This window comes from Plutella xylostella, chromosome 9 (genome assembly GCF_932276165.1).
Source record: "Plutella xylostella chromosome 9, ilPluXylo3.1, whole genome shotgun sequence".
Taxonomy (NCBI): domain Eukaryota; kingdom Metazoa; phylum Arthropoda; class Insecta; order Lepidoptera; family Plutellidae; genus Plutella; species Plutella xylostella.
This window is the reverse complement of record NC_063989.1, coordinates 7,862,316-7,877,031: the sequence shown is the minus strand read 5'-3', so window position 1 is coordinate 7,877,031 and position 14,716 is coordinate 7,862,316. Positions and strand designations below refer to the sequence as shown.

Genomic DNA, 14,716 nt, shown 5'->3' with positions numbered 1-14,716 from the left:
AATATGCACAATAATGGAAGATTATATTATGCCGCGGGAGTCCATTTGTGTGTTGCGAAGAAAACTAGTGTAAGTACCTATTATTTATTTATTTATTTATTTATTTATTTATTTATTTTTTTACTGCCCAATTCAAATAGTCACTTGAACTAACGCCTCCTATAATAATATTGGGTTGAGTTAAAATGTGTGTTAAAGTAGTTATAATAATCACTAGAGCAATGTCATAGAAAACCTGCAAACTTCAGAATAGATAAGTACATGCTTACATGAGAACTAGATGGAGTTGGTAGAAATAAGTTTATATAGTGTATCTCAGGAGATAAGTAAATAAGTACCGACTACCTAGGAATATGAATCTTCTTGTAACCTAAACAATTTCTGAATGATCTAATATGTTACCTAATAGATTTACTTAAATTGCAAGCACTTATCACTGAATAGGATTCCACATAATTATGTTATATATCTGATGAATCATCCATTATTATTACTTAGGTACTTATTCAGATTGTTGTGCAAGCCTAGTAAGGTTGTAAACCAAATATGTTGGAACATAGGTTATGATCCACCACAATGAAACATAGGTACACCTAATGGTCTGTATTATGCTAATTACTGTTCTTTACTGGGTATGCAAAGACTGCTGGGTGAAACAATTTCAGGTAGGTAGATAGATTGCTGTGAGTAAAAGTAACATACTTAAATACTTGACTCATTAGCCATCATCTCAATAGAACATACTATTCAATATCTGTACTATATTGATATAAGTAACTAAGTTTATTCCTTCCAGGTAAACAAACATAGCTTGATGAAACAAGTGGGGTAATTTTCCCATAGTCGAATGTACTTATGCTTGTAAATTGATTGTTTTATGTGATAGAATCTTTAAGGCTGATTGATGAAGTAAAAGGTGGTTTCCTTGGGTCTCTCCTAATAAACCTAGGTACCCTAGCAGCCTTCAATTTCAAAATGGCCAAGATGCTGAACAATTAATAATGGGGAACAAGTGGATTTTTAGGTTATGGAAATATTCGAATTTTGAAACCAGAACAAAATAAATAGATATTTTGATATTATGAATGGAGTGGTATATAGATAATAATATGCTGTGATACCTCGAAATAGTGGTTATTATAAAATCCAATCGACACTTAGCTGAGGTTCCTTGTTGCGCCGCCGCCGGCTGGTCGAAGCTGCAATCCACCGTATCCACACACTTATAAAAATACATTCTCTATCCCCTTTTCCCTTTAAATAAAACTCTAAAATGCAAAGGCTTGATGTTATCACACGAAATCCCGCGGGAAGACCAAGGGCGAGTTTTCTTCCCGAAATCTATTTATCGCCTCTCCTGACCATCGACTCCCTTTTTCTTTTTTTTTCTTTCTTTTTCGGTTCATCCATCGAACTTTATCGATTCAACTCCATCCCCAAGATCCTAGACTACAGGTGGCGCCACTGAGCTAGACAATAACACAACTATTAAATATTTTTAAGGTAATAAACCGATGGACTATTGTTCTATAATTATTGATAATTAATATTATTATTATTTAACTAGTATTTACTAATTTCAAGTCCTGATTCGATTAATTAGAACTAAAAGATACTCAGTTGAGCGTCAAGGAGGCGTAGTACGTAAAGTGTCGCGTAAATTAGTGTTGTGCAAATCTGATCCTCATAATAATAACTTATCACTATGGCGTCATTCATTTCAATAATCAAACAATAATTAACAGAGCCGTATAAACGGTTGAAACATAATATAACCGAATCTAGTATGATATCTCTTTAAACTCTAAGCGTCAACAATAAGACTTGTACTTATTCTAGATATCTGTCGATTCGAACGACACAACACCCCCCGAACATTACCATATAAGGAAATGCGTCATCGAGTCTAACCCAATAGGTGGCACTAGTGTGGCATTTCTACATCTCGGTATGGTTGTGTTTTCCAACCAGCGTATAGTCTTATTTTGCTTATAATAAAAATTTCGCCCATCTATACATAAATATTGTAATAATGTATAAGTCTGCTACGGACGGACTATGTTCCGTTACAACCACCCCCTAAATTTTTAGGAAATGAAATTGGATAAAAATTTACCTATCTAAGACTTATACATTATACATGAATAACGGTACATGAAAATAACAAACTAATATCAGAACCTTACAATACAAATAAGTTTCGTTACAGATATCTCTTTAAACTCTAAGCGTCAACAATAAGACTTGTACTTATTCTAGGTATCTGTCGATTCGAACGACACAACAGCCCCCGAACATTACCATATAAGGAAATGCATCATCGAGTCTAACCCATTAGATGGCACTAGTGTGGCATTTCTACATCGCGGTATGGTTGTGTTTTCCAACCAGCGTATAGTCTTATTTTGCTTATAATAAAAATTTCGCCAATCTATACATAATGTATAAGTCTGCTACGGACGGACTATGTTCCGTTACAGGTTATCGCACTAAATAATTTAAAAAACACGTGTTTCCATGCGATGGCCGAGTCGTCACCGTGGTGAGAGGAACAGCCAGTCTGATTAGTTGTATACTTACTTATTAAATGACTTTTAGAAGACCACAACATGGTGTAGTGGCTGGTGACTCTGACTGCTATGCCAAAGTTACCGGATTCAATCCCCGGCCGGTCGTGCATCTTTTTGTCTATGTAGATAGGTATATTAACTGTCCGATACCCTTATTACAGACTGCCTAGTTTGGGGTAATTTTTTTTTGTTAAAGAAACTGAACGGCCTTGGGAGCATTTTACCATACTAATTATAGCAGCTGCAATCAGCATTGTTTTCCTCAATTCCAATATTATTGTGAGTTTTAACAACTATGATTGCTTGTTCCAGACTTGCCCCGGTTCGTGGGTCCCGGAGCGAACGTCACGGTAGCCGTGGGGCGCGATGCCGTCCTCACGTGCAGGGTCGACAACTTACAGTCTTACAAAGTGAGTTCTTTCCTTGTTTTTATCATTTAGGGCTGATTTTACAATAGTCAGATTATCTGACGAATAAATTATTGTTGTCACTGTCTAATACAAACATTCAGAAGCGACAGCATCAGAATTATTCCCTTGATAACTTTTATCTGGCTATTGAAAAATCATTCCTTAAATTAATTATATGCTGTACCAGGGAAGTGAGTACAAACGTCACACTTACAATCACAATAACAGTGATTTTATCAAAGTGCTTATTAATAATACTTAATTTAATGGCAGATTTTTTTTTATTAATTCTATCAATCCTTTTTCCTAATACTGGATAATAGTCACAAATAAATATGACTGTTAACAAATACGTTTATTGAATATGTACATCGCAAAATCCACATCTATAAATAGCATTAAGGTCTTCCTTCCTCATCTTTTCCTGCCTGACTAACATTTCCGTTATACATATTCATTCATACCTAGCTCTCACCGCTTCCCCGTTTACATCTATTCTATTCTTGGAGGGAATACAAATCGCTCTCTTGGATGGAACCTTTGTATGTATATAAGTATACTTCATTTCAGCTCTGCCAGCCTAGCTCTCGTATACACCGCAGTAATATAAAACCACTAAAACACGCGGACATCATTCATATCTCTCACCAAAATCCTGTTTACCCATACCCGCATACGCAGATGATTCTCACGATCACCCACATAATCATTTATACTTCTCATAATTCTTAATTGTCACAAAAAACCCGCACTAATAAAACCCCTTACGCACCCGGTAGCCTGGCTCCGCGTAGACACGCAGACCATCCTCACGATCACTCACGCACGCCTAATCATCCATACATTTCACCAAAACCCCGTTTACACTCATTAATAAACCAGGTAACGTGGCTTTGTGCAGACACGCAGACGATTCCCACAATCACCCATGCACACATAGTCATTCATACCTATCACCAAAACTCCTTTTACACACACCAATAAACCCCCTAATCTACCAGGTGGCTATCAAACGATTCTAACGATCACCTACCCACGCTTAATCATTCACCTCTCACCAAAACCCAGTTTACCCATACTCGCACCAATAAAACCCCTAACTCACTAGGTGGCGGGCGGGGCTGTGTGTAGACAAGCACACATAATCATTCATACATCTCACCAAAACCCCGTTTACACACATTAATAAAACCCCTAACCCACCAGCTACCATACTGCGACCGACAAATTAGCAACCCATAAGCAGCGTCACTCTCCAGTCAAACATCCACACAAGTTATGTCAAATTTGCCATTCCAGCAACGTTTACCGATTGTGAATTGCTAACGTCCGTGGTAACCCCACAGGTGGCGTGGCTCCGCGTAGACACACAGACCATCCTCACCATCGCCGGCCACGTGATCACCAAGAACCACCGCATAGCCATCAGCCACGGCGACGGCGCGTGGAGCCTGGCTCTACGCGGCGTGGCTCCAAGTGATGGCGGCCGGTACATGTGTCAAGTGAATACCGAGCCTATGATGAGCCAGACGCATACTCTGCTTGTTGTAGGTAAGTTATTTAACCAGTTGAATTCTGTGAATTTTTATTCGGCCGATTCGCTTCGGGACGCAAAGGTAAAACATACTTTGACTTCTTCGAATACATTCTTCTTAGGCCCTGTTTCACAATGTCTGGTTAGCGGCTACCTATAAGATAAAATACATACTGTCACCCTCTGTTATTATTTTTTGACAGTTACAGCATGTATTTTATCCCATAGGTAGTCACTAACCAGACAATATGAAACAGGACCTTAGTGTTCGTGTTAGTGTAGCTCCAGGTGACGGCGGCCGCTACATGTGCCAAGTGAACACCGAGCCTATGATGAGCCAGACTCATACTCTGCTAGTTGTAGGTAAGTTATTTAACCGGTTGAATTCCGTGAATTTTTATTCGGCCGATTCGTTTCGGGACGCAAAGGTAAAACATACTTTGACTTCTTCGAATACATTCTTCTTAGGCCCTGTTTCACAATGTCTGGTTAGCGGCTACCTATAAGATAAAATACATGCTGTCACCCTCTGTTATTATTTTTTGACAGTTACAGCATGTATTTTATCCCATAGATAGTCACTAACCAGACAATATGAAACAGGACCTTAGTGTTAGTGACAAACACTAGAGGTCATCTGGGGTTGGTCACTGTGCTGAATGTATTAGCTACAATCAGCCACGGCGACGGCGCGTGGAGCCTGGCCCTCCGCGGTGTGGCGCCAGGCGACGGCGGCCGCTACATGTGCCAAGTTAATACGGAGCCTATGATGAGCCAGACGCATACTCTGCTTGTTGTCGGTAAGTTATGTACGAGTACTTAACCGGTTTAATTCCGTGAAATCAGTTTTTCGGCCGATATCGCGACTACGGGATTAAAGATACTTTGACTTCTTCGAATAAATTCTTCTTACGACGACTTGCACAAGAATCTTAAATCCAGATTTAGTGTGTAATCTCGACTTAAGAAACGTCAGTTCATTCAAATTTATGTCATAAATAGAGATTTAACACTAAATCTAGTTTTTAGATTCTTGTGCAAGTTGCCCTTAGTGTCAGTGGCAAACACTAGAGGTGATCTGGGGTTGGTGTCCGTGCTGAATGTAGGTACTAGCTAAAATAGCGTCAGTCTCTGACGCCCTGACTGCCCAGGATGCGCTGGATGTATATACAGTACAGTTTATAGGTCACTCGAGTTCCTATCGTTATATTTACTTATTTGTGTTACATGATTGGATGAAGATCATTGTAGCTATATTATAATCACTCGTGTTATGGATAATGTAGTATAATGCCATGAAAATGTTAATAATAGCCCACCTACATACAAGTAAGAATGCTAACCGCAAACATACAAACCTACATCCAATCTTCTATCAAGTGAAAAAATAATAACTAAATAAAATATAGATTTCAGAGATGTAATCTTAAATTTAGAGGTAAAAGTTAAGTTAAACGGATAGAATTAAATTAAATTATATAAACCTGTCGGATCTCACATTGAAGACCTTTTATTAAATTCAGATCATGTACGCACTATCATGGATAAATCCAGGGTTGAATTATAATGTTAACTGGAAACGAGGAAAATGGATTAGCCTGAACTCGTGTTATTTATTCTGCCAAGTTTATGGACGCATTTTATTTTATATTATTTAGAATTCTCTATGATTTTTTTAACCTAACAAAAGCTACGATTTTCTAGAAGACTCCAACAAAAATGGAATTCCTAAAAGCTAAAAGATCAAGAACTTCTCGAAAAATGCGAAGTAAAATCCCCCACTTTCAATATTTTAAAATGATCTTAAACAAGAATAATAAATAACGGAAAATGCGTATGCTGGCGACAATTCGAGGAGAAGCGGAGATGGAGAATTTATTGCTTCTTGTAAGCTCAGGGGGTCGCTCTGGCTTTCAGGACATGTTTTATTAGTACTCCAGATAAATCCCAGACAAAGTGCCAAAAAATGCACTAAACTAACCTACGAAATTTTAATTTGAATTTGAATTTTAGTAAGTAATTATAATTATAGCTAGGTACATTAAAATTATTAAATATTACTTCATTAAAATTTGTTCTACAATTACTTCAAATTATAAAAGAAAAAAATGCTACTCCACCATACTACTTTACCATGGGGATTGCATTTTTTTTACAAACTAGGAAAAAGTTTTCATAATTATTCTCGAGGCTACCTTTAAACGCATACTTATGCAACTTTTGTAACACCCTAGGCATCTACTTATACTTTCAACTTTGAGAATGTTATAATAATATGTATGTCAGCAGATGTAGTTCAACTATTGCATGAATATTTACCTACTTCATGATCTCTGTTAATCTGTAAGACTCTCGTTGCGGTACCGCATCGCAAGAATTTCGTCTATTAATTTAGCAAAATCTCTTTTTCGGTGTAAATTTTCCAAGCGAAATCCTTGGCACCGCAACGCTCAGTGTGCTCACTCCGTACTGCGCTAACAGTTCTATTCTAAAACAATAGTATAGGTAGATGTGTGAATAGTGATATGTGCCTAAGTACTCCAATAAATCGTGTCCGATAAACCGGAGTGGCCCCCCGGTGTGGCAGGGCTTTAAGTAGATTTTTGCCGGATTAAGTGGAACGAAAACGTCTTTATTTCTTGATTTGTTGTAAATAGCTCTCCAGGATTTATTCGAGAGATCAAAGCAATCAACCAATTGAATTTGAGACCTCTTCAATCCCAACTTAATTACGTCTGGTTCTTCAAACTGTTTGTGATGATAAAGTAATATTATTACTTGGAATATTGTTGTTTAGACCGAAGTCTTTGTTATTTTTTTTTTTATTCACGGGTAGGTTTTTATGTTGATCTTTATACGTACGTGTTATTTTAGCAGCGAGATTAATATAGATTACTTTAAATCTGGAACAATGCATAGTTATGACATAAACAAATTCTAAACTTGGAAACTTTATTGTTGTTACGAAAATAAACTGTAAGTAGATACCCACATAATAAAATTTATTATAGGTATAATTATTATTTTAACCAAAATCAAAGGTTTGTTTTTGTAAGCTTTACACAGACAAAAACAATCATTTTAATTACGTCCGTATTATGTAAACAGAGATGAAAACGTATATACGTTCCTATTTACGGTGTATATAATATAATTACGTAATTAGCGCCCAAATTGTAATCTTCCCGAGGATTATAATTAACTTGTGAGACGAATTTTACCCTACAAAATGACAATATTAGCCGTGTTTATTACGGAGGCTCGCAATACAACACATAAAATATAGATTAATTTCATAAGAGATACTGTGAGTAAAGTGAAGTGTTATTTCAGTATTGTGCTTTCATATTATTATTTTTTTGTCCTTTGGACCATTTCCGGTCCTAGTATAGTATATGAACATGCAAAACAACTTTACTGGGTTAAATAAGGATTGTTTTATATTGTCTTGCCATTGTCATTGCCAAGTCACTGTTATTATAATATAAAGAAAACTACCTATTGATAAAATTTGTAAATGTTGATTTATGGGTGAAATCGCCAAAATTTGTACGTAACAAAAACGTAACAAAAGGGAAACGTTACAAAAATGTTACAAAAAGGAACTATACGGACTCGATCACACTGCTATGAATAAATAAAACAATTTTTATTTAATCAGCACTACGGCGAAGAGAAAAGGATGGTTATGATTTTGACGGGTACCTATTCAATAATTAAAACACGAACTACTTTCGTAATTTTTGAACAAAAATATTTAAAAAATATATATATCTATGAGGTTTTTTTTAATTAATTGAATTATTAATTATTTTGGTATCAGGTATCACTTGTTAGGATAATTAAAATTAAACTTCTGTACAACTAATATGTTTTTGTAATTTATTAGTTTAAAAAATGTCATCACATTCTTGTCAGTCTGAATGTGCCCTTAGCTTTCCTTTTTGTAACGTTACAAAGAAAATTGTAACAAAATGGAACAAAAATTCTTACGTTCATAAGCTAAAAATATTTTAACACACGTGGATTTAGTTTTCCGAAAATTTGACTAACTGCATAGTAAACAGACTGAAATTATGATTTTACGTTCAGGAATTACTTTGTAAATACTTTCCTTTAACTTAATTTGTCGGTTGTTACAAAGGGGAACACTGAAAAGTCTTTTTTCTTCCGAGTTCACTATAACTTCGATAGCGACTACAAACAAAATGGCGGAGACGCGACACTAACGCCACTTCTAAAAAAACCTTTGCTCGTGGTGATGCCAGTAAAATAATTTAGATTTAATACTATTTTATACAAAAAAATACTGTTACAAAGAGCATAACAAAGAAATATGATATTTTTATTAAGATTTAAATTTATGTAAATTTCAATAACCACTGTACAAAATATGATAAAATACAAATAATTTAATACGTTACTTATTCTACTAATAGGATTTACCAAAATTTTCTATGTGAAGTTGTTATATTTTTCTCATTTAGTAGGTTTTAGTGCAACCAAGAGAAATGGACAAAAAATGTACAAATTTTGGCGATTTCACCCTTATAACTACAAAATAATTTGATTAGGCTTTATGGCTTCTATGAGATCTCATAACTTTTTACGATGGAAAGACTGCATCGAGAGACATGGCATTTTTTTACATATTTAATGTTTTTGGTGGGATATTTTTTAACCCCAGTGATTATATAATATTATGTATTTTATTATGAAAATTGGCCACAAATATTCTCACACCAATTCGCTAGACGGTATAATTTTCACTCACCAATAAAAAAAAAACTTTAATTTGTGTAACAGATATTGTTGAACATAACCTATTCTAGCTAAGTGTTCCTCAGAATTTTACTGCGCAACTTTGAAAGGGCTCTTCCTCTTTATATCCTTCTATCAAATATCATTGTTTTGTTTAACCCTAAATCGTCCTTCTCCCAGTGCCTCCCGACATAGACGACGACGCCAGCACCAGCGAGATCGTGATCAAGGAAGGCGAGGATGCAGTCCTACACTGCGCCGCATCAGGCGTACCACCGCCTACCATCGTGTGGAGACGAGAGGACTCACGGCACTTCAGGATAAACAACCAGACTTTGAGTGAGTATCGTATTCTAGTTGTTCTAGCGGGTTTGTTTCCAAGTAAGGTATATTAAGCAGAATTGTTGAAATTACGTTCCTGGAATTGGGCGATCGATACTGTGTAGGTGGGCAGTTCTTCTTTTTAACCTACATAACTTAGTCTCCATCAGTTGTGAAGAAAAAATCATGAGTTGTTCAAATATTTATTTATTTATTTATATTTCAGCGTGCATTGTACTAAAAACACAACGGCTGTGCACGTTTACAAAAATATAAATTTATATTTTTGTATTTAAAATTACGTTACAGAGTGGTAAATCCGCGTGACAAGAGGTGTATTTCATACGAATCTTGGCTGTCTCCCGCCACTTCATCCTGCGCATATTCGATAATGTTACAAAAAATATATATGACGACATAAAATATAAAAATTTATTTAAACTCCAGAAGATATTACCTATTTAGTAAAACAAAATATATATTTTTAAATGATTTCAGAAATATTTAAAAAAAATGTTGAAAATTTGTCTTTTACTACCTAATGTTTTAGTAGTTACATTCTGTCACGTAGGTTGCCATTTAAAATATTTGTTTGAGCCACTCGTCCTTATTGCCATCGATCAGAGTTTAGGTCTCCTTTTCCCCTTGGTAAGATTTCCCCTTTGAGATCCAGACACCGCGTATCGGCCACCCGCAAAGTGTGACAGGAGGTGCGTGTGTTTATTCGGCGACAGCTTCGTCACGTAGGTAATTGTTAAAATAAAATACAATTAAATTATTATTTTGTTATTTACTCATTGGTAATAACAATTACTTTGCAATAACATGTGAATATTACACTTTATGTTACTGTTTAAATGCTAATCGACTTTGCATCACATTTTACCCCTCTGTCACACGACAAATCTGTCACATTCTTACGAAACACTCCAACCTGAGGAAATTCATCAAAGAAAAATTGAAGAGAAACTACACGTTTTGGTTAAAGTAAGAAGCGAAAGGAACGTCCAATACACTTGCGCTGCATTAATAAAAAGTTTCGTTTGTGAAAAAGGTAATTTCGTGCTATTGTTCTCAAGAACAGACGATGAATGTGGTAGACTGTTTAATATGGTGGAGAATGATTTATCGGATGTTTGATGATAACATTAAAGTCCTTCCAGCTTCTAAGGCAATTAAAAAAGGAAAGAGTATTTTTTTCAAGTTCTAAGAGCCACTGCTGTATTTTCGAAATATGGCTGGTTAAAACTTTAACAAATTACGTAATTTTCCATTAAGTTACTTAAATTTTAGGTTGCCGAAAATATTATTTGTGCAGATAAACACTATTTTATGTAGTTGGAACAAATTTGTCATTTAAGTTCCTGAAATACGGATATTTCACTCTCCAGAGGTTCTCAAGTGTGATTTCATTAGTTATACTAACAATAAAGATATATCCAGTATTTTTTTTGACTAACTTGAAACCATAATGATTTATAAGTAAGTTACTAAATTATTATTTTTAAATAAAACTGTTTTATTCCAAAACGCTGCCGCATATTTAATAGAATAACAACTATGTCACATCGTTTACCACTCTGTAACGATTGGTGTCTCCTGGTAGTCTACTTATTTTTGGTCGTTTATATGTTCTGTTATAAATAGTGCAACTTTGGAAAAATCATATTTAATTTAGTCATTGATGTTAACGTCTATGCTGTAAATTTTTGACTGTAATTAGTAGCGAAAAAATATTTATAGCAAAAACAAGCTTCATTTTAGCTGAAATTGTGACAGAGTGGTAATAACTACTTAATAAATATTTTGTTATTACTAAAAATCAATTCCTTCATATGTTTTCTAAAATGGTATTTTGTTTATTAACGTATCAAAAAAGTTTCATTTTAATCGACGAAGACTATTTCGATAAAAAAAAATAAAAGATTCTGTGACGAAGGTGTAATTTTCTTTGCCTTATCCACGTATTATGTTCTGAAAATCTTGAAAAAATACTTAAACTTCGCGGCCAACCACCTTTTTCGATAGAATAGAAATGTAGCTATCATAAAAATTATTAGAGTTCACCAAAAAGCTAAAGTAATTTTTTTCAAATTCGGGATAATTTTTTATCCATTATGTAGGTTAAAAAGAAGAACTGCCCAGGTATCAATTATCATGAGGTCCTTACTCCAGTAATATGTAGGTACGGTGTAAAAGTTATGGTCCCGAAAACTATTATAATCTCCTCAAAATAGCTTTTTTTAACACAGAATATGTTTTATTTTTAGATGTAAAAAAGTAAGTTTTCTTACAATGTAAACATAATTTTACATACCAGACAGTAATATTGGTCCAAACCATAGACTTAGTATATACTGGCGTATAGACCAACAAAGCGAGCGAGGGAGACGAAAATCCCTTACGGAAATTTGGCAAGATAGAGAAGGATAGCGAATCCAATGAAACCGTAACTGGTTTTGAATGACAGGGCGTCACAAATCGGCACGCGGAAAATCAACACCTTAGTATTTTGGATTTTTTGCGGACATCGTTGTTTATTTTCAGCAAATCTAATTCTATTCAACAATGGTTACATGTTCTGTAAGTGATTGTGGTGTTAATAATAGAAATAATCCTGAAAATTGCACAATATACAGGTAAATACCCAAATCGTCATCACTCCCATGACGCGTTTATTTTTGGTTAAAAATTGTCTTTTCTCCTGTATCAAATATAAAATAATGCCCATATGTCTCGATGAGACTGACATGGTCACAGTTTATTGTAAGTGACCTAAGTCTCTTTAATAAATAAAGATTAAAAAAAAAAAAAAACAATAATGCCTATGCTTTTGTTTACTTTCATATTTTGTGTAAGTGGAAGTCCATTTGTTGATAATTTACATGAATTTAGGGAATAAAATTTTCATCAATTTATTTTACATGTATGCTAGGGATTGACTCAAATTAATCGATATCATTATCGATATTTTATGTTGAATTTTACCTATGAAAATAAACGCTAGCTTACTTTTACCGTCTCGTATCTGAACCATTTTGTCAGGGCAAGGTAAATCTTTTAACAAATACCTATTTAAATTAATTGTTTTGTATAATTTGTCCAACAGATTCTCTCTAGATACTATAATAACAGGAAAGTGGTTTGAGAATAATTGGGCGCGTTGGTTGGAATCCAAATAAGAACTCTACCATTTGCAGCAATTTGACTTAAGTATGAATATAAACTTAATAATTTAAGAAAGAAAACTGTAAGGAACCAGTTAAAGAAGATGGTTCTGTTTAATGGTTAATAAAATAAGGAGCGATGAAAAAAGTTTTTTTTTTATTTTATTTATTCATTTTTACACTATGTCAAAATTATAATCTGTACAAAAATGTCATGCATGCGTCTATGGAACAACTCTCTCCAAGGGTCGCACATTGAACTTCAATAACTTATCGATAGTCCGCCAAAGTGAAAGGTACATCACTAGCTAATGCACACACTGACAATTGGTCATGCTTTATCGAGCTTTCAGTTCGTCTATACGCCAGTATATACCAATTCTATGGTCCAAACGACTTGTAATAAGTCACAGTAAGAAAAGAGGCATGTTACCATAATCTCCACGCTTAGCTAAAGAAAATTATCATAATCAAACAAGATTCATTCTGGGGAAAATCTGGTTTACAATTTTACCGTGGCATTTTTTGTAAAAATTTTGGCTTGGTTAAGAAGATTAAAATTAATGAATAGATATAGGTAGGTAATTTATTAACATAACAATATGTAGATTTACAAGAATAGTCAAGACTTAGTTATGAGTTAAGCGACTCACGAAAAAAACCCAATTCATAGTGAATGCCATAAACAGGCACTGTGGCACACACCCTGATAAGAATATTCAACAGTAGGCATTTTTATTAGCCATTCCATAAACCGCCTTCCGAAGCCTTATGAAATAATATATTCACAGTCATGAACAAAAACAATAATCTTTACAACCTTACGCAGCGTCATGTCAGTGAGAAGGAGCGTAAACCGGGCCATAAGAAGAGCGGTTCCGGGGAGCCCAGCCATTTCACATAATGCCGGATAAGGAAGCTGGAACAAATAAATAAGAATGTAAAACCAGCCAGCCACCGTAACCTCTTTTCAGCGCTGGTTTTGGGCCCTATTTTTGCTGTCCTGAGTGGCGCGGGCGCGGTAGGGAAATTCATTTCACTCTTCTACCAGGATGAAGAATGTAACTAGTTTAGTAAATATATTTTATCGCGAATTTTTTGAAGTCGTACTAACTAACTTCTCCTGAAACCTGTTTATGTTATAATATGAAAATAGATAGATAGATATACTGATATTCTTTATTTTTCCACAAAAACATACTTTATAACTTCCTCATAAAAAAATAGTAGGCAAGTAGTTAGGTTTTCTTTTATAAATTTATTCGTAGAGTCGTACAAAAAGTTGTTGAGAATGTTTCTTCTTTTACTAGGGAGTACATATTATATGGCCATAATAATTATATTAAACAATTCAAAACGTTTCCTTCATGTTGATACCTATACTATTTTCGTTAGCAAGTTTCCATTTTTCAAAAGGACGTGGAAGTTAGGAAGGCAGTCAGTAACACAAGTCAGTGTACATTACGTCGGAAACGGAAACAACGAACAAATAAACATGTAAACTAGCAGCTGTAAATATGCCGCGAGTTTTGTTTGGACTCTTTTCTACTGTGACTAAAGGAACCGGCTTTTTGTTTATGTTTGCGGCTAGTTAAATTATGCGTTTCTTTTTGAACGAGGAAACGCCAAATTTATGGTAAACGTGCGGTTTACTTTGAGTATAATGGAGTGTTCCATACTTTATAATCTCCACAACCTCTTCTCAAATGGCTCTAATATACTGTCAAACTCAGGTCAACCACACATGTAGGCTACAGTCGCTATTATAGGATAGGCTATCCCTAGGCCAGCACTTCTCGAAATATTCTGTCTAACATACCTACTTATTGGAAGTCAACGCTATGATCGTTCTTGCAGGGTGACTTCAAGTGTTACTAGAGCGCATAATTCACAGTTTTGTCAATTAAAACAGAAAATAAGTTAATAAGTTATACCTATAAAGTTTAATGTGAG

At 34.8% G+C, this 14,716-nt stretch overlaps 1 protein-coding gene across 1 annotated transcript in view; it reads left to right on the top strand.

The window, feature by feature from the left end:
• Positions 1–14,716, top strand: part of LOC105385778 (lachesin) — an 83,223-nt gene that overhangs the window by 53,531 nt on the left and 14,976 nt on the right. Inside the window, exons 2-4 of the mRNA XM_038113567.2 lie at positions 2,883–2,980; positions 4,327–4,531; positions 9,456–9,614. Coding sequence (XP_037969495.2) covers positions 2,883–2,980; positions 4,327–4,531; positions 9,456–9,614 — 462 coding nt within the window. The remainder of the gene's footprint in view (positions 1–2,882; positions 2,981–4,326; positions 4,532–9,455; positions 9,615–14,716) is intronic.